This window comes from Arachis duranensis, unplaced genomic scaffold, assembly GCF_000817695.3.
Source record: "Arachis duranensis cultivar V14167 unplaced genomic scaffold, aradu.V14167.gnm2.J7QH unplaced_Scaffold_165934, whole genome shotgun sequence".
Taxonomy (NCBI): domain Eukaryota; kingdom Viridiplantae; phylum Streptophyta; class Magnoliopsida; order Fabales; family Fabaceae; genus Arachis; species Arachis duranensis.
In genome coordinates this window covers 2,043,535-2,065,125 of record NW_026264258.1, presented here as the reverse complement: position 1 = coordinate 2,065,125, position 21,591 = coordinate 2,043,535, and the positions used below count along the sequence as shown (strand labels likewise).

General features: G+C 37.8%; 3 protein-coding genes across 3 annotated transcripts; all 3 read left to right on the top strand.

Moving 5' to 3' along the window:
• The first annotated feature begins 7,277 nt into the window (after positions 1 to 7,277).
• LOC107476593 (uncharacterized) lies at positions 7,278 to 8,055 on the top strand. The gene has a single exon (XM_016096435.3). It carries the CDS (start codon positions 7,371 to 7,373, stop codon positions 7,791 to 7,793), a length of 423 nt encoding a protein of 140 aa, XP_015951921.1. The 5' UTR covers positions 7,278 to 7,370; the 3' UTR covers positions 7,794 to 8,055.
• Positions 8,056 to 9,310: 1,255 nt separating this feature from the next.
• On the top strand, positions 9,311 to 10,684 carry LOC107478226 (uncharacterized). The gene has a single exon (XM_016098366.1). The coding sequence runs from the start codon at positions 9,311 to 9,313 to the stop codon at positions 10,682 to 10,684; it is 1,374 nt and encodes a 457-aa protein (XP_015953852.1).
• A 7,600-nt stretch (positions 10,685 to 18,284) lies between these two features.
• Positions 18,285 to 19,136, top strand: LOC127743887 (chaperone protein dnaJ 11, chloroplastic-like). Its single transcript, XM_052256073.1, has one exon. The coding sequence runs from the start codon at positions 18,375 to 18,377 to the stop codon at positions 18,801 to 18,803; it is 429 nt and encodes a 142-aa protein (XP_052112033.1). The 5' UTR covers positions 18,285 to 18,374; the 3' UTR covers positions 18,804 to 19,136.
• Positions 19,137 to 21,591: the final 2,455 nt, after the last annotated feature.

Sequence of the window (21,591 nt, the reverse complement as noted above, 5' to 3'; positions counted from 1 at the left end):
TTAGCGGTTTTTGCGAGTGGTTTATGCAAACGGTTTATGTTAGTGGTTTATGTTGGTGGTTTGTGTTAGCGGTTTTTGCGAGTGGTTTATGCAAACGGTTTATGTTAGTGGTTTATGTTGGTGGTTTGTGTTAGCGGTTTTTGCGAGTGGTTTATGCAAACGGTTTATGTTAGTGGTTTAGGGTAGGTGATTTCCGTTAGTGGTTTTATGTTGGTGATTTGTTTTCCAGTTGCTTATCTTTCATGTAATGTTATGCGGTCTTATTTAGCAGAACGGTATGTTGATGATTTATCGTGCTGCTTATGGTTGTGGTTGGATTTTAAGCCGGTTCTAACTGAGCGTTTCATTTTGTGAGCAGCCCCAGCGATGCATTAGGAGCATGCGGCGGCAGCAGGGCATGCGACTTGATGACAGATACGTTCCGTACTTGCAGATGGCAGGTCTATACCATCTTGCAAGGCTGAACGACCGATGGTTCCGGCTAGACGAGGCCCTTGTCAGTGCTTTCGTAGAGCGATGGCGTCCGGAGACGCACACGTTCCATATGCCGTTCGGAGAGTGCACCATCACACTCCAGGACGTGGCATACCAGCTGGGTTTGCCAGTGGACGGCCGTTACGTGAGCGGGTGCTTGTCCGAGTTCCATATATACATCGAGGGTGGCCGTCCAGCCTGGGTCTGGTTCCAGGAGTTGCTCGGAGTTATACCTCCTCCCAGCCAGGTTCAGAAGTACGCAGTGAACAGCAGCTGGTTTCAGGAGACCTTCGAGGAGTGCCCTGAGGATGCAGATGATGAGACTGTGCGCCGGTATGCCCGTGCGTACATCATGATGTTGTTGGGCACGCAGCTGTTTGCGGACAAGTCAGGGAACCGGATTCACATTAGATGGCTTCCGTACGTAGCTAGACTGGAGGAGCTGGGTACATACAGCTGGGGTTCTGCCGCACTGGCTTGGTTGTACCGGTGCATGTGCCGAGTGGCGAACAGACATGTTGTCAAGTTAGCGGGCCCGCTTCAGCTACTCCAGTCTTGGATCTTTTGGCGCTTTCCTCGGTTTAGGCCTGCAGGATATGATGAGTCGAGCTGGCCATTGGCTTCCAGGTACTATACTAGTCCTTCTCTATTTCAACTTGACATACATACCTGCGTATTCATTAATATTTCTGTTGATGTAACAAATGTGTATTGGTGCAGATGGTCAGGTTACAACCCTTCCGGTAGCGAGAAGGGTCCTAGAGTGCAGATGTGGAGGACCAGGATAGACCGGTTACAGGACGGGGAGGTGAGTATGCTACTTAACAAGTGTCCTTTTAGAATCTAGCATTTCTAGTTGTGTGCTACAGTTGCCCTGACAAGGGTGAGTTCCTTTTGCAGTTTCTATGGATGCCGTATAGTACTCCCGACGTACTTCAGGTTGTGCATCCAGAGGTTTTGGAGCCTAGGCATATGGCGTTGTGGCGCTCTGTGACGGCGCTGATCTACTTTGCTGTGATAGAGTGGCATCAGATAGATCGTGTTCTTCCGCAGTTTGGTGGGGTTCAGCCCATTCCGCATCCCGCCCTGAACATTGACTTTTTGATGTCCAAGGACGGTAGAGGCGGCGATCGATGGTTCCCGTCTACTTTGCAGAGGTGGCATCTCCTTTGGGACTCTCGTCAGGACTGTGTGCTGAGGTTCGACGTTGTAGGCGACCCCGGACCTTCGCATGCGTTCCTTGACTGGTGGCGTCAGCATGGGAAGAGGTTCTTGTCTCCGGAGTCGCAGTTGGGGGATCCTAGAGCAGTTCCCATTCCATTAGAGGCCTCACAGCGGGGTCCGGGGCGAGTTCCTGACATGGATCGTCCTGAGGACGTGCCGGACAGGCGTAGGGTTGAGAGGAGGATGGGTGTGGGGACACGGAGGAGCCAGCGTGAGTGGAGGTGGCCTGACCATGCTGTGCACGATGATTACGACGCCGGTCCCGCTAGAGGCGGAGGACGAGGCCAGCGAGGTAGGGCGAGGGGTCGTGCTGACCATGGGGACGACACCGACGATCAGCATCAGCATGTTGGTGGGGGTGGTTCGGGGGCTGCTGCATCTGCTGGTACTACCACACACGATCATGGTCATGCAGGTGAGTGGTATGGTACAGGGATGGGTGCCGGGGCTGACACAGGTGACGCTGTACTTGGATCAGGCCCTCTTGGAGATTACTTCGTTGGTGTGCCAGCCGATGACCAGCCTGAGCAGGGGGGACACCTTGGCGCATCTCCGGATCACAGTGGTCAGACTTCATTGGGTCAGACACGCTTGTTGGGGACTTTGGGAGTCCACGCTTCCTTGAGGAGATCACCGCCATCATGCAGGGGGACGCGACTCCGCGCAGTGGTGGTCAGACCTCAAGCACACAGGCCCCGTTAGATGTTGATCTGAATGAGCCTCCATCCTCATCCGCTGGTCACCAGTTCTGTCTTGGAGGTACTCCTCCATCCGCCTTCACCGCTGCATCAGAGTCTGTCGCAGGGATTTCAGCGGCACCCCTGCATGTTGCGCCACCAGCACAGCCTGCCCCACCGGATGACGGGGATGACATCGAGGATGAGGAGCCGTTTATCCGCCGAGGTCAGAGGGCACGGGTACCTCGTCGCTGTGGTACTGGGTCGCATCTGTTTAGATGATTCACGTTTCATGTATTTTTTTCTTTAAAGTTCAATCATGTATGATAGTGGTTTGTACTTTTTTTATTATGTTATACTCTGTTCACCTATGTTTTTTTTTTATTTCTCTTGTCGGACATTCACTTCGTAGGATCAACGAATCTTGAAACAGTTTAGTCATTATTTTTTTCTTATTAAATTCTGCATCCACGGAAAGTGTTGCATTATACATAAAAAATCAAACCGGTCTGGTTCGACCTATGATTGGTGACATAGGCCGGGTTGGCGACATAGGCCGCACCTCTTTGGCCGATTCGGATCTGCCTCGTCCATAGATACACAGCTCAATCAGTCTCACACTAATTCAAACCGGTCTGGTTCGACCTATGATTGGTGTAATTCGAACCAGCCCGGTTCGAATTACACAGAAACCCTCTCTCTATAATTCGAACCACCTAGGTTCGAATTATGTTCATTCATAATTCGAACCAGGTTGGTTCGATTTATTACCCTAATTCGAACTAAGCAGGTTCGATTTACTACCATTTTGAGTTCGAACCAAGCTGGTTCGAATTATATAAAAATGCGGTCTGGCTTATTGCTGAAACGATTTTTGCTTTGGCGTATTTACGTTATTTTTTCACTCATTTGGCTTAATATGGTTTTTTACCCCAAAATTTATAGTACGACTTTAACTTCAAAACATAATCAAACTCTGATTTTTAAACTAATTTTTGAGAATATATATCTAATATTTATATATTTTTTTTATCATTTTTTAAACATTTTAAGTGTTTATTTGTCGTTCGACCTTTTAAATTATTTTTATTAATGACATAAATTTTTAAATATTATTTTAGTAGTTTATTTTATTTTTAAAAAAACTTACAAAACAAACTTTTATTAATTTAATATTTAAGATTTGTTTGATATCCAAAACTAAATACAACGATAAAGTTTGTGTTAATAATCAAAATAACTTTAGAAAAAATTATGTTTGTACATATTTGTTCTTGAAAAATTAGATATTTTAAATTAATCTCTAAAAAAATAAGTTAAATAATAATAAACTAAATTAGTTTTTTCATCCATTAGACAATGAATCAATGATATATGATAGGCTAATTATATTATTTAATTATAATTTAATTTATAAAAAGATTAATTTAACTAACAATTATATCTTTTAATTAAAAATCATTTTCACTATTAACCCATAAAAAAGTGAATCACCCTCATTTTTATTCATATCTTTTTTACCTTATATATTTCAAATTTCATCCTTGTTGGAAATGATACACGAGTACATCACCACCGGAGAATAAAACAAAGGAGACAGCTATATATTTTGAATATACTCCAAGAGTTTATGTAAATATCAAAAGGGCATGTGCATACACATACAAATAGAAAGGAAAAACAAGATTTTGTCTTCTGTAATAAATGGTAGCATTTCAGAACAGAACACAGAACTAAGAGAAGGGTGAAAGTGAAACTTCAATGTCTCCATGCATGAAAGCTCCATTTCAATTACCATCCTTAATGCCTCAAGAATAATGTTACATCAAATGACGAAATTGCATATGCATACAAATATGTATGAACCATACACACATAGCAACTTGAATTTTTATTAAGAAAATGCTATTCGTGCACTAAAATTAGTTACTAATATATTTATGTATAAATATATGTGTGATTTAATTTATTTTTAATGTGTATTTATATTTTAACATATATTTTATAATAATAATTGATTTTAGTGACTAATTTTAATATAATACAGCATAATCATTTTTATTGAGTGAAAAAAAAATAAAAGCTTTATGTATGACTACAAAAGAACAAATACTAGTACGATATTTGTGATCAAGTACTTCATTATTCCCAAACCGGATAAATAATGATTTCTAGTATAAATCATAATTAGAATTATTAGAATAAGAAAAAAGAGAAAGCAAAGCCGTATAAATTATTTTTTGAGATCTTCTCCATCTCTTGTCCTTTGGGTCCATGTCTTTCAATAATTATTTTCTGCTAGTACTCTAGTTGAAATAATGTATGTTGTGCAAGGAGATCGAAAAATGCTGGTAAGTGACTATAATAATGTTATTTGTATTTTCTAAATTATTTTCTTTTTAAATTATCAACACATAAATGCATAAAATATTGTAAAAGAAATAAAGAAAAGTTATATCTATTTTTTTTTAACATATAAATATATATATAAATTAATTTTAATGATTAATTTTAATATACAAATAATATTTTTATTTATTAATACTTGATTTTAACTCTCTTATTTTTATTATCATTTTTGTAACATTTAGATCTTATACTAGCAATATATTAAATTTAATTATGTATTTGCGATGTAAAATAGTTTTATAATATTAAAAAACTAAATTTAACCAAATATATTATTTATACATAAAAAGTCTAGTTATCAAATTTATTATCATATATTCATGTATAAATTTACTATCATATATTTACTATCATATTTTATCATTTATTTTAACAAGTATTATTTTCTATAAATATTTAGTTTAATTACTGATTTGTTGTAAATAAATAATATGATTGAAATTTAACTCAAATAGTTGGTAAAAAATTTACTATACTAATTACAATAAATTAATATATCAATATATATTACCAAAAAAATATTAACATAGAAATAGAAGTTGGGAAAGTAAAAAATGCAGAGGTAGAATTTATTGATAGAAAAGTCATTTTCATTGCAGGAAAAAGGGGTAGGAAGGCCCATTGTCAACCCCCAAAGCCCAAGAAAATAGCAGTTAGTAGTCACATTAAATTAGAGGTTGAAGCTCAACTAATGCTCAATATATTTATAGGACTGAACATAGCTGTGTGCTTCATTTATAGTTGTGCCAATTATGCTAATCCTTAGCCCTTAGGCCTCACACAAACATAGACTTGCTCACTGTTAGGAATGTCATTGGGTAAAACCCTAAATCCTTAAAGGTCGTTTACACTGGTCACTTTCATATACAGTGATCATCGGAACCCAAAAAATAAAAAAATTCAAATAAACAAATAAATAACAGTGATTAAAGTAATTTACCCCTTTTTTTTGTTGCATGTAAGATTGGCCTGTGTTCTGGGTTTCTTTAAGTATGAGCTTTTGAATTCATTTTAGATACTGTTAGACAATAGAATATATCTCATTTACGTTCAAAATAGAACATTTACAGGTTATTTTTTTTAACAGAAATATAGAAAAATATTTTAACATTATATTAGAGTTGTCTGAATTTCATCAATCCTAGATATTGGTTCATTCAACGAAAGGAAAAAAGGACAAAATCTATCAACAACATGAAACTCTGGTAAACCTTTCTGTGAAGTTGTTGAGGAATTCTTAAGTTTATTGGCAAAATATGAAATAATATTTAATTTGGTCTGAATTTATATATAAGTTTTAATTTAGTTTATAAAATTTTAATTGTCTATATTTAATTTTTAAATTTTGTAAATGTGATTTATGTTAGTTTTTAGAATAATTTTTAATGCATAAATATTAATGAAATATTAAAAAAACAGTTAAATATTACACTGAATTCTATAAAATAATGTCATTTTCGTCTTGATATTTAAATAGTCCAAAAATAATATTGTAAGCGATATTAATTGAAATTTTTCTTCTCACTGCAAGTGATATAGTAATATTTTTAGACTATTTAAACGTCAGAACCAAAACAATATTATTTTATAAATTTTATAATTTGCAAGTTCATATTAGCATTTTATTAGACATCCCAAAAAAAATTAATATTTTATTAATATTTATATGTCAAAAATTATTTTAGAAATTAATGTTTATCACGTTTACAAAATTTAATAACTAAATGAAAATAATTAAAATTTTTAGAGATTAAATTAAATATTAATTCAACAAAATACCCTTCTCAATAAACAAATACTTTTTATTTATAAAAAATAAGGCATCAAATTCTCATTACTTAATTAATAGACTAAATAGAATAATTACGAGTGGGAAATATATTCTAAAGTACTTTTACATGAGGATATATATCACAAATTCACAATCAACCGCATATGCCATATAGTATGGTGATAACGCTAAAAGCATAAAGTAAAACCAAATCAAGCGTCGGTTCACAGATTTTGTGAAATATTCTTTTATTCCATCTGGTTATCATTTAAAAACCAATACGATTATTATTATTTTCGTGAAAAATATCTTCCTTCTTCTAAACTTGAAAAATCGAATGGACACCTGTAGCCCACGCATCAATTATATTCAACGAGCTTAATAAAATTATTGGTGATCACTTGTATCAAAATAAAATTTAATTTTGATTCGGTATAAACTTTTACATGCATTTAATTATATAACATTATATTAATACAAATATTATCTTTTATATTGATGACAATGTAAATTAATTTATTTTATTAATATATTAAAATTAAACACATCAAAATATCGATAATAATTAAAATTGGTTAAAAATTTTATATATCTAATTAAATTATCTAATATAACATGTGTCTGTATCTTATTTTTTTTTTTTCATGTTGATGTGAGTACCAAAATTATTATCCCCTTTTAATCTTATTGCTATCTCATTTATTGTTTTGAGTATATAATATAGACTAATAAGATTATCTCATCTCACTTCACCATAGCCATAAGATTATTATAATTAAGATCCCACAAAGCACTTCACAGATAAGAGAGAAGGGATGGGAGTGGTGGTTATTGACGGCACGACCGTTAGGGATTTCGTTAACGACGACGCACACTTCAACAAGAGCGTTGATGAACAATTCACGGCGCTTGATACCAACAACGACGGCGTTTTGTCACGCTCCGAGCTCCGCACCGCCTTCGAGTCCATGAGGCTCATCGAGACGCACTTCGGCATCGACGTTGCTACTTCGCCGGAGGAACTCAAGAAACTCTACGATTCCATCTTCGAGAGGTTCGATGGTGATGGAAGCGGCGACGTCGACAAGAACGAATTCCGATCCGAGATGAAGAAGATCATGCTCGCAATCGCTGACGGTTTGGGATCTTTTCCGATCCAGATGGTTCTCGAAGATGATGACAACAGCTTGCTCCAGAAAGCTGCAGATCTCGAAGCTTCTAAGACCGCCACTGCTTGATTTCCGCCGTCATCGGCGGTGGCGGTGGCGGTGGCTCCGCCTTCCTTCTTTTGTTACTTATCTTGGTATCACGTTGTCGTTTTGTGTTGTTTTCAGTTGTCGTTTTGGTTATGTGGAAATAATGAGTGGCGACTGGTACGGGAATTAACTTTGTAGTTTGTATATTTTGTTTTGTTTTGTTTTATTGGGCCTTTTTTTATGTAAGATGAATAATAAATAAACGGGCCTATTAACATGAAAATGGGCCCAATGTGAATCCAAAGTAGTGAATAATGTAGCTACAAAAAGTAGAAAGAAAAACGCCTACAAAAACTTCACATGTAGAGCTCAATCTGTGGACAAAAACATAGTCACTTCATTTTAGCTTTGGGTTTGAAACTAGGAAAGTACCGAAATTAACAGTTATTGTGATTTGCGTGATTGGTGATATGATCGTAAAGCGAAGTGGTGTATTTACACTTTCATTTCATATAATGTGTTACTTTAATTCCTTGTGTCACTGGCACCAAGGTAATCCTAAATATTATTTGTTCCGCAAATCATGTTCAAAGTGCAATGCATGAGGAAATATACTTTAGGCGAAAACATGGAACAACGCGAGTGATGACAAAACTACTCTTCCCCACATGTAATGTCATCCAATTCTCCGAGTGTGATTAAATTAGGCCAGACGAAAAAAGAATAGTGATTCATGAGGCACATTTTCGCATATGCACGTTGAATCTACTACGAAGGTCGTGATCTTCTTATTTTGGATAGAAACTTTTGTCTCATACATACGATTTTTTTTAAAGTAATTTGATTTTACGATTTTTTGATTTTTTGTATTATAATCTATAGTGTCAAAATAAAACTAACGTAATTTTATAAAAGTTATATTATCAGAATGTTATTATGAGTAACAATACTAGTTTGGAGAAAGTATTTTCGCCCAAAAAAATTATTTATGTCGGTTTGATGATTTGTTCCTGATACGTAGCCTACAACCTCGGTCGTCAAACCTTATCTCATCAACACAAACCTCGGTCAAACAAATGCATATCTCAACAAAATCAAATAAATAACAAACGCCACCAAATCTGAGGACTAAAACAGAACTCAAAATCTCAACTGACTAGGATTAACGTCATCAAGATATCCTTGGTAAACAAGGAAAATTCCTAAACAAACGCCAACTAAACAATTCCCAAGGCCTATATAAACAGATACATAACCTCGGAATAGAAGAGGTCACAGAACTCACTCTGATTTATTACTCTCATTTTCTTATAACTCACATTCTTACTTGAGCGTTGGAGTCCTTTTTGTAGATGCTTCCGCCGCGATGTTCCAACTCAGTCGACGTATACCTCTCCCACCTGAGCACAGCAGCAGGCAGTAAGAGTTACTATACCTCGGCCCCATACGCACGGAACATTTGGTGCCCACCGTGGGGCCCTGAGTTGATCTAACCCTACTTTTACTCTTAGATATTCTCCGTTTCTTTTCTTGTGTGCAGGGATTCTGACCTCCCAGACATGGCTGAAAATGGAGCTCAATCCTTCAACCAAGCCGAGCTGCTAGCCCAGATGGCCGAACTCCAGGCGGAAGTCCATAGGCTAGCCAAGATCTCCACACAGAATAACACAGGCAAACATGAGGAGAGTAGCTCCAAGAACGCGGCCTTGGGAAACTCAGACCCCTTAAGCATCACCCCACCAAAGGAGAAGTTGACGCTAGACAACCCCTTCTCTGAAGAAATCACGAACTTCAAGATGCCTAAGAATTTCATTCTGCCTAACTCCCTGGAACCTTACAAGGGGATTGGTGACCCCCGATCTCACGTTAAAAAATTCCAATCCATGATGTTCTTTAACGGCCCTAATAATGAACCTATATTATGTCGTTCTTTTCCTACTTACCTTAATGGTGCTGCTTTATTGTGGTTTTCTAAATTTTCTGCAGGATCAATTTCATGTTTCGAGAATTTGGCGAGGTCTTTTATTGACTACTTCGCCGCCTTCAGGATCTATGTCCACGGCTCAGATTACCTCGGGACAATCAAACAGGGACAACATGAGAGCTTGAAGGATTACTTAATCCGGTTCGCTGATGCTACCATGGAGATTCCGGACTTGGACCCTAACATCCACCTACACGCACTCAAGGCCGGACTCAGGCCTGGGAAGTTTAGAGAAACAATAGCAATAACCAAACCCAAAATATTGGAAAAATTCCGAGAAAGAGTTGCAGGCCAAATAGAGATTGAGGAATTGCGAGAAGCACAAAAGACGGACAAACAGCCGACCAGAAAGGAGGACGAAAAGACATTCAGACCACCGAGCAGGAAAGATCAGAAGAAACCCTTCAAGCTCACTCCAAAGTTCGATACCTACATCAGATTCAACACAAAAAGGGAGAATATAATCAAGGAGATCCTCAACGCCAAAATAGTCAAACCTCCCGCCAGAGCTGGAAGCTATCAAGATCAACAGTTTGTAGATAGAAGCAAGCATTGTGCCTTCCATCAGAAGTATGGACATACAACGGACGAATGTGTGATAGCCAAGGACCTATTAGAAAGATTAGCTCGGCAGGGCCTCTTAGAAAAATATGTCGAAGGTCGAAAAAGCAGAAAAACCAAGAAAGAGTCAGAGGAGCGGTCAACAGAGAGAAAAAAAGGAAAATGGACAACAACAGATCCTCCCAGGGGAATCATAAACTGCATATCAGGAGGATATGCAGGAGGAGGCGAAACAAGCTCGGCCCAAAAGAGGAGCTACCGAGCAATGCTGGCAATCGAAAGAACAAATCTTACAACAAAGCACAAGATGACAAAGCCAGAGATAACCTTCTGCCAGGACGACCTAACAGGCCCAAACCTTGATGACCTAGTCGTGATCTCCATCTAGACAGGAGAGTTATTGGTAAGAAAAGTCCTTCTGGACCCAGGTAGTAGCACTGATGTATTATTTTATTCAACTTTCATAAAAATGCAACTATCTGAAAAAGCCATGCAGCCCTCATCCGGAGAAAGGATCCCGACAAAAGGGCACATATGGCTGAAAACAACTATGGGTGACCCCCCATTACCGAAAACTATTGACGTCCAATACTTCATAGTTGACTGCCCTAGTCCTTATAACATTATTCTTGGAAGGCCCGCCCTGAATAACTTCAGAGCGGTAGTATCAACATTACACTTGTGTGTTAAGTTTCAGGTACAAAGCAATAAGGTGGCAACCGTACATTCAAATCGACAACAAGCTCGGCAATGCTACAACGCCAGCTTAAAGAAAGCCAGCAATGAACCTAAGACTAACCAAAGGGCGGGAGTAACGCATACCGCATCTGAGGTATTGTCCCTATTGGAACTGGATCCAAGGGAGGATTTTCAAGAAAGGCCAGAACCAACGGACGAGCTTGAGAAGATCCCCCTGGCGCCAAAAGCCGAACAGTTTACCTATATCAGCCGAGCTCTAGAAGGAGAGGAGCGAGCAAGGCTAATAAGAGTACTCCAAGGCAACGTCGACTTATTTGCCTGGACACCAACATACATGCTAGGGATAGATCCAAATATAATCTGCCACAAACTCGCCATAAACAAAACAAGCAAGCCAATTGCCCAGAAAAAGAGGAACCTCAGAGAAGAAAAAATGAAGGTAGCCCTTAAAGAGACAAAGAAACTTCTCAACGCCGGCTTCATAAAAGAGCTTCGCTTCACCACATGGCTCTCAAATGTGGTAATGGTAGGAAAACAATCAGGTAAATGGCGCATGTGCGTCGACTTCACAAATCTAAATAAAGCTTGTCCAAAATATACGTATCCTTTACCTTGCATTGACAAATTAGTAGATAACACTTCTGGATTTAAAAGTTTAAGCTTCATGGATGCATAATCTGGATACAACCAGATCCTCATGCACCCAGAAGATTAAAACAAAACAGCCTTTATAACAGAACACGGAAATTTTTGCTAAAAGTTATGCCATTTGGTTTTAAGAACGCAGGAGCAACATACCAGCGGCTCATGGACAAGGTTTTCCAACAACAAATAGGAAGGAACATGGAGATCTATGTAGATGATATGGTAGCAAAAACCTCGGAATAAGGATCACACTGTGATGATCTAGAAGAGGTCTTCCAACAAATCCGAGCATATAACATGAAACTAAACCCAGAAAAATGTGCATTCGGAGTTCAAGGAGGGAAATTCCTCTGAGTTATGCTGACCTCACGAGGAATTGAAGCAAACCCAGAAAAATGTGAAGCTATTCTCAAAATGAACAGTCCAAAAACAATAAAAGAAGTACAACAACTAGCAGGACAAGTTGCCGCACTATCATGTTTCCTACCGGCAGTAGCAAACCGATCATACCATTTTTTCCAAACAATCTCCAAGAATAAAAAGTTCAACTGGACAGAAGAATGCGAACGATCTTTCACAGAACTTAAGCAAATACTATCATTGCCACCAATCCTTCAAAAACCGGAGCTCGGTAAACCACTATATTTATACTTATCAGTTTCTAATCATGCCATTAGCTCGGTGCTAGTTTCTGAAACAGGAAAAACATAAAGCCTGGTGTACTTCGTCAGCAGAATTCTACAACTGGCAGAAACCAGATACCCAAGAATAGAACAGCTCACCCTAGCCCTGGTCACAACAGCACAAAGACTAAGGCAATACTTCCAAAGCCACAGTATAATAGTCAGAACAAATCAACCGCTTCAACAGATTCTAACCAAACCTGAGCTAGCTGGACGCCTAACAAAATGGTCCGTCAAGCTCTCCGAATACGATGTACAGTACCAACCTCGGAAGACTCCAAAGCTGCAAATACTAGCCGACTTTATCTCAGAGCTGACAACCGAGGACAAGGAAAAAGAATATAAACTTTATGTAGACGGCGCATCGAACAAAACCGAAATCGGAGCAGGCGTAACACTTAATGAAGGAGAACAAGTCATAGTCGAGCAGTCATTACAATTCTCATTTCCAGCAAGCAATAACCAGGCAGAGTACGAGGCTCTTCTAGCCGGATTAAAGCTCGCCCAGGACTTACAAATACATCATCTCACCGTATACTGTGACTCACTACTCGTTGTCCAGCAAATCAAAGGTGACTTTCAGGTAAAAGATCCTTTGTTAGAGAGATACTGGCTCATAACAAAGGATCTTATTTCAAAATTTCATGAGTTTAAAATAGTACATGTGAACCGGGAACAAAACACAAGAGCTGATGTTTTATCTAAATTAGCAACAACAAGGCCACATTCACACACACCAACACTTTTACAATTAACACTTGAAAAACCAAGCTTTGAATTAAATGGCATATTGAGCATTACATAGGATAAGGATTGGAGGACACCGTTTCTCAAATACATCAAAACGGGAGTTATCCCAACAGATGAGCAAAACGAAAAACTCTTTCGAAGAAGAGCAAGCTACTACACAGTAGTCGGAGAAAGCCTATACAGGAGAGGACTCTCACAACCTCTCCTAAAATGCCTAAACAAAAGCGAAGCCGAGATAGTAATGGCGGAGACACACGAAGGGGTGTGTGAAAATCACATTGGAGGCCGAGCATTATCCACTAAGATATTACAAGCAGGATACTATTGGCCAACAATAAAGAGAGACTGCATAGCCAAAGTAAAAAAATGTGACAATTGCCAAAAGCACGCCATGATATCCACAACACCAGCAGAGAAGCTACACACTCTAGAGGTAAGTTGGCCTTTCGATAGATGGGGGTTGGATATCCTCGGCCCCTTTCCAAAAGCGCCAGGACAGGTAAAATTTCTTTTAGTATCAATAGATTATTTCTCAAAATGGATTGAAGCACAACCCTTGGCATGGATAACAGCAGAAAAGGTGAGATCTTTCCTTTGGAAAAATATCATCTGCCGCTATGGTATACCTAGAGAAATAATCTCCGACAATGGCCGACAATTTACAGATCAACACCTCGCCTTATTTTCACAAAACTTCAATATAAAACATCATTTCAGCTCGGTCGAGCATCCAGAGACAAACGGCCAGGTATAATCAGATAACCGAGTCATTTTGCAGGCCTTGAAGAAAAAATTGGACGATGCTAAAGGCGAATGGGCCGACCTTGTCCCAGAAGTCTTATGGGGCTACAACACGATAATTCAATCATCAACCGGAGAGACCCCCTTCAAATTGGTTTATGGGGCAGAAGCCCTTATACCTGTAGAAATTGGAGTGCCAACCCTCCAAACCGAGCTATATGATCAGAACAAAAACAACAAAGAGAGAACAGCCAACCTAGACCTCGTGGATGAAGAAAGAGAAATAGCAACGATAAAACAACTAGCGATAAAATAGTTCTTACAAAAACAACATAACAAAAAGATCGTCTCAAGAACATTCGAAAGTGGAGAGCTCATCCTCAGATAAACAGAGGAGGCAAGAAGGCCCAAAGCCCACGGGAAGTTAGCAGCAAACTGGGAGGGGCCATTCCGAATTTACAAAGTGCTCGGCAAGGTAGCATATCAACTGGAGACCTTACTAGGAGAACCAATATCAGGCAATTGGAATGTATCCTCTTTAAAGAAGTATCAATCATAATGTATACAAAGCGGATGAAGGTACTCTTTTTCCCATTTGAGGTTTTTATCCCAAGTAGGGTTTTACTCAATGGGTTTTAACGAGGCCGAACGCCATATCTAAATTTTCTTTCAAAACAAGATATCCGTATCCTGCTACTCATCATACTTTACTTTTTCAAATATTTCCAAACAAACGAAAACGGCCAGTAAAGACTACCAAATTAGTTATACAAAGAGGCGTCTAGCCAAAAACAAACATACATGTATGCATATCAAAACAAACAAAACCGAGCTTCATACTCGGACGCATCTTAACAACCAAACAGCAAAGTCAAATATTACAAAGACCATTGTAGCATTTCAAAATAACATCAAAAAATTCAAAAAACCTAGCCAAATCATCATTCTATTTTATCACCAATACTAGAGCTGTCGCTTTGCTTATCAACCTCATTGTCAATCAGCTCTCCATTCACAATGATCTTCGTCGCATCCAACTTATCGGCATCAACCTCAAGAAACAAAACACGAACTTGAGAAATAGCCCTCTCAAAACCTTGTGCAAAACTCTCGTAAACCTCGGTTTCCAACTCCTTCACTCGAGCCGCCAATTGATCATTCTCAGATTTCAAAACCTTGTTATTTCCAGCAACCAATGAGTGAAGACGCTTCTCTTCAATAAGCTCATCCTCTTTCGCCTTTAAAGACGACGAAAGTTCAGTAATCATCTTATCCTTTTTTTGAACAGCAGAAGACAGCTCAGCAATGTCAACAAAATCCTTCACCTCAGACTCGACAGCAAGCTCCTGAGCCCTCCCAATAGCAACAATCTGAGCTCCAATAACCTGCAATGAAGAAGGTTCAGTAAGGAAAGTAAAGATAGAAAGCAAACAAAGAAAGAGAAGATACCTGAAGAAAATGGCTAGTTCCGGCCCGACCAACCTCTTCAATCATCTTAGAGTCCTCGGGAAAACGACACAGTTCATCAACAAGGGTGGCAAATGGAAAGAACCTTGACCATAAGGATCTCATGTTGTCATCCTCCCGATAGGCATGAAGCCTCTTTTGAGATCCATATGCAGCTTCAACAATTGGTAACACCGGAGAGTTCTCCTCTTTACTCTCAACTACCTCGGTGCGATTCTTCACCCTTTTTCTTTTTGAACGAGGATTAACATCGGCCTGAACAGCAGCACCACCTTCTTTACCCGCATCGGTGGTCGATCCTTCTTTCTCATTCTTTTTCCTCTGGCTAAAAAAGGACTTTAACCCAGCAGTAGTGATGGTGGGGGCTTTTTCAGTTGTAAACAAAATCACAAAAGCCAAATATCAATACTAACAATACCAATACATCAACAAACCATACCAGGAGCGATTACCTAAATAATCCAAAATCGCCTCCTTATTTTACTCCCACTTCAACAACTCAGCAACAGACAACAACCCAACTGACTCCAACGCCTCTAACAAAAATTCCAGCACAGCGTTATCATCAGAAACCCTATCATCAACGTCAAGCACCTGGACTGGTTCGGGAGACCAGGAGAGAGGAAATCTAGCCTCTAAGAATTCATCAAGATAAAAAGGAAATTCATCATCGACACTTCTAACCTTGACAAACATTGTCTTAAAATCCTTATATGAAGATTTATACAAAGAAAACACTGAATGACGAGGATGGCTACTAAGATTCACCCATAATCCCCGCCTGACCCCCTTGGACTGAAACAAGGAAAAGAAGACCCTGAGGGAAGGAGGCCGCTCTAAAATATCCATTAAAATTTCAAAAGCATGAACAAAGCCCCAAGAGTTAAGATGTAATTGAGAAGGAGCGCAATTCAATCAGAATAAGACACCACACTCAAAATCTGTAAAGGAAAATCGGACACCCAGCTCAATTAGCAGACATGAATACAGATAGAAGTAGGACCAACCCTCAATCCGCTCACACACACGATCTCCCTCCTCACAAGGTAAAAGCTCTATCCTGATCCTATGTCCCTCCCTAACCCATACATTTGAACCTAGCACCCTCACGGACTCAAGATCATTAAACCTAGACACACACTGCTTCACCTGCTCACTAACCCAGTTACAAGGATCGCCCTCTTCTACAGTAACCTTACCCTTTTCCATGACAGTAGAACAAACAAAAAATAATGAAGAAGATAAGAGGGAGAAACTGGAGTCCTTCAAAACAAACCTTTGGTACTCATTCTTTTTCTCCTCTGATAGCAAAAACTCAGACTAACATCAAGCAGGAGTTACCTATAACAAATCCAATAATAAAACATGGGGTATCGAAACGGTTTACAAGCCACAACTTAAAACCGCCCCAATCTTAACCGTCCAAAATCCACAATAAAGATCAACGACCAAGATTGCACAGGAAACTACACCATGAACTCACATCAATCATTTCAGCGCGAGAAACAAAACGGCAATTAAATGCCCACTTTTCTCTTTCCCAAGGAAGCCAAGACAAACGCGAAACGCAAAACCACGACAGCAAATCCAAATACTAATGAAGAAAAAAGCTCGCCCTTGTTCCCTTAAGGACACAAGGCGACCTTGGGGGCTATGATACGTAGCCTATAACCTCGGTCGTCAAACCTTATCTCATCAACACAAACCTCGGTCAAACAAATGCATATCTCAACAAAATCAAATAAATAACGAACACCACCAAATTCGAGGACTAAAACAGAACTCAGAATCTCAACTGACTAGGATTAACGTCATCAAGATATTCTCGGTAAACAAGGAAAATCCCTAAATAAATGCCAACTAAACAATTCGCGAGGCCTATATAAACAGATACATAACCTCGGAATAGAAGAGGTCACAAAACTCACTCTGATTTATTCCTCTCATTTTCTTATAACTCACATTCTTACTTGAGCGTCGAAATTCTTTTTGCAGGTACTTCCGCCGCGATATTCCAACTCAGCCGACATATACCTCTCCCACCTGAGCACAGCAGCAGGCAACAGGAGTTACTATACCTCGGCCCATACGCACGGAAGCGTTCCCATTACTATAATTTCAAGAAGCTAGCTGTTGTGTCTTGTGTGCATGTTTACATACAAGTTTACGTTTCCCCAATATGACTTCACCAAAATTTGAGTTTCGTTCCACAGTTGATTTCTCTTTTAGAAGACTTTCTTAATTCGACTAAATTATAAAAGTTTTAATCATGATCAATCAATTTCTCTCATCCAAAGTAGAAGTTATTGTCATATGCAAAATAGGGAAAAATAAAAATTTTAACGTGAAAAAAAATGAAGTGCGTAAAATTACAATTTTAACAAAATTTAAATTGTAAAATTGTTAAATTTAATATAAATTTTATAAAATTAATAAACTTATTTAAAATTATAAAATCAAAATATTTTAAAAATTAAATCAACATTATTGTATTATAATTATATTATTATATTATGTATATATTAAAATTAGTTATTAATATAAAATATATAATAAAATAAATTAAATTATATATATTTATATATAAATATATTAATAATTAATTTTAATGTATAAATAATATTTTTAATAATTATACGACTCAATAAATAGGAGTTACTCCATATCCAAGATAGGATAAGCCGATAAGGTGTACACTCATGGTGTGAGTCAGCACGGATAAAGAATTAAAAAAAAGCTGAAATCTGATTTGTATTGGATAAATTAACACTGAGATCAGCCAATGAAATAGTCAATTTACTAATTAACTTAAACAAATATCAATAATTTGAATGTTATTTTATATACGTATTAATTTATTAGTTAATAATAAATGAATAAATGAAATTTTAATTCGTAACAGCGAGAATTCGATTTAAAAAAGAAAAACGGGAAACAACAGCGGGACCCACCACTTTCCCACTCTTACTCTTGAGAGTTCACGTATCACACAATTCACTTTTTCTTGGTTTCGTTATATATGGCACCGCAAATTCCTCTTCTTCCTTTCCTCTGAAACTCTTCCAACTTAACGAAACGAAACGGTGTCGTATCATGCTATCCTCATCTTTCTCTTCGCTGCGCCACGTCAGATCCCGGCCAACACTCGCTGCCGGAGCCACCACTTCTCCGACGTCGGAGAATCAACAATCATCGAGTCTTTCTCTCCACGCAACAGCGTCGTTTTACGAGATCCTCGGGATCCCCGCCTCCGCGTCGATCCTCGAGATCAAGACTGCGTACCGCCGACTAGCCAGGGTTTGCCATCCCGACGCCGCCACTGTGACTGGCGGTCGGAACGTATCGTCGGACGAGTTCATGAAGATCCATGCTGCTTACTCTACGTTATCGGATCCTGAGAAGCGCTCCAGCTATGATAGGAGCTTGCATCAGCGACGGCGGATTCCACTGACCGCGACGACGCCGGAGTCAAGGTTTCCCGGTTACGGTGGGCGAAGATGGGAAACGGATCAGTGCTGGTAGCGAGCTGACTCGGTGAGTTAAGGAAGAACGAGTTAGTTAGCTGAACTTTGGGTCTTAAACTCAATTCTTAGGCGTAGTTATTAAATTCGCCTTTGATTGTGTGTAATTACTAATTAGTAGTTAATTACGTTGGTGCGTGCAACCTGTGTTATATTCTACATGTCATTACTATTCCATACAAAAGAAAGAAGCACCTCTCTATTTATTAGTAAACTTCTTTGAAGTATTCTACTTATTACAACTACGGTATAAAAATGCGTAGAAAAAGAGTGCCGCTAAATTTTAATAGGTTAAAAATCTTTAGAAAGTTGATTCTCTTGTAATTAATCTCCCAATGTTTTTAGTTTTATCTTTTTGTATAATACCTTTAATTAATTTCTATTGTTACGTTAATAAAATAACTAATTTTTATATTTGTTATAAAATCAATATTTGAATATATGAATTTGATTAGATGATTGTATAAAATTTTTTAGTCTTTATATATTAATACATCAAAATGAAACTCTAATAATAATATGAATGGGACAAAGTCTAGGTGAAGAACTAACCAAAAAGTCAACAATTAGAACCCTTAATTGGTTTTTTTTGTGTGGAAATGAAATGTAAAAGTAATAAGTAATAACTGTACATTGGTGCAATCTACAAGTTTAATTAGAATCCTTTTATTGCACCCAAAGTCAACACCTTCTAGCTAGGGCTATAAGTAACGAATTCACGTGTAATTGTATTGATTGGATTAATTCAATTTGAAAATGTCTTTAGAAGAAAATGGATACACTTCAATTTCAGTCTCCATTGATATTGATTAAGGATATCTGGTTATAAAAGATTGAAAATTCGATTATTATTCTCAATCTTACAATACGTGTTTGGATGGAAAGTTAACACTTTAGTGCTTGAAAGGGAAAGGCCAGAATATAGATAGCGATGAAAAACATATATATATATATATATATGATCCAGTCAATTTTACATAAAATTAATAATTAAAAATTATTAAATAAAAATTTAATTAAATTAATTAAATTATTTAATTATTTTTAATTATTAATTTTATGTAAAATTATCTGGATCTGAATTTTTACTATACATTATATACACACAAAACTCTTGGGATTCAAACTAATAAACACCTTAAATAAGAGTGCACGTATTCTCATTTTTATTCATTTTATTAATTTAAAATTTAAATGATTATATTATACCTATTTCTTTTATTCCATCTCTTTACCCAAATATTCTCATTCCCTTCATCCGTTTATTATCAATCATCAATGATAATACAATTAATGTACACACAAACATAATCTTTTGATTTCTATAACTAATAAACTATGCTCGTATTTAATTCATATCTCTTTACGTCAATATAACTTCACTTTTTTTTGGATATTTTTTCATTTAATTTTATATTTGTAAAATTTCTTTACAAATAATAACATTATTTATGCATGTCCAATTGACCAATTTAGGTTTTCGGACAGAGAAAAAAATATCGAAAAAGCTCTTATGCTTTACAAGTTTATTAAACAATAAATTTAAAATACGCGTTCCTCCACGTACGTTGAATACACGCGCTATATAATATTCCGCGTATATCTAACTTCCAAATTTGAAATATTTGTTTCCTTCTTCGTTTTCGTTATTTTGAGATTTGGTTGTTCTTCTTTTCGCGCGTCTTCCCTCATTCTTCTCCATCGATCTTTTCCTCTCCTTTTCTCACTGGTATGTTCTTCGTTTACGTTACCTTTTTCTCTCTCTGCAACTCGAGTTTCGTTTTCTCTTTTGATTTGTTGTTTTCTGAAATCAAAGTTTGAACTCGTTTTGAAGATAATGGATCCTTCAAGCTCAGATTGTCTGCTGAATCCAGCGAAGTGGATTATGAATTTGAATCTAACGAAGTTCCTGAGGTTTGATTTACAGTAATTTGTATAGCATTGTGTAGTTTAAAAATTGCTTAACATTGATTAATTACCTGGAATTTATAGCAGACGCTCGGGTGTAGATCAATTCTTCTTTGGGTGTATTTTAGCTAGAAGTGTGGGTGTATATACACTTTACTGGTTTTTTGTTATTTTTAATTGAGTTGTTGTTGTTCAGGTGTATTATATCAGACATGATTGGGTGTGTTTTTAGTTTTTGACATGGTGTATTCTGCAGCCTGTGTATTGACAGTTTATGGCTTTAAAGGTCATTCTGTAGTTGAGTTGTTGCGGTTCGGGTGTATCATATTAGACATGATTGGGTGTATTTGTATCATATCTATGGGTGTATTCACAGTTCTGACACGGTGTATTGTGCAGCCTCTCTCGGTTGTTGATGACGAGCTTGTTCCGAAGGTTGGAATGACCTTTACCACCTTTGAAGATGCCGGAAAATTTTACAGGAACTACGCCAAGGCTGCAGGTTTCTCTACAAGAGTTCGGTGCACAAATAGGAGGGAAACGAGATTAAGAATCAACTGATTACATGTAGCAGAGAGGGAAAATGGAAATCTAAAATATCTCCAACCGAGAAGACCAATCCGACAGCCGGTTTAAACTGTCCTGCAAGAATTTATATACACACAATGAAGGATGTCGGTGCTTGGATCATTTCAAAGGTTGTGCTGGATCATTCACACCCCTGCTGTCCAAGCAAAGCAGAGATGCTCAAACAGCACAGGGAACTAAGCATGTCCATTCGTCGTACGATAGAGAATAACGATGAGGCCGGTATCAGACCAAGCAAAACCTACCAATCATTTGTTGCGGCTGCCGGGGGTCACCGCGAGTTAAATTTTATC

Excerpts from the sequence above, each read along its gene's own strand:
- LOC107476593 (XM_016096435.3), top strand. The coding sequence starts at position 7,371 with ATGGGAGTGGTGGTTATTGACGGCACGACCGTTAGGGATTTCGTTAAC.
- LOC107478226 (XM_016098366.1), top strand. The coding sequence starts at position 9,311 with ATGGCTGAAAATGGAGCTCAATCCTTCAACCAAGCCGAGCTGCTAGCC.
- LOC127743887 (XM_052256073.1), top strand. The coding sequence starts at position 18,375 with ATGCTATCCTCATCTTTCTCTTCGCTGCGCCACGTCAGATCCCGGCCA.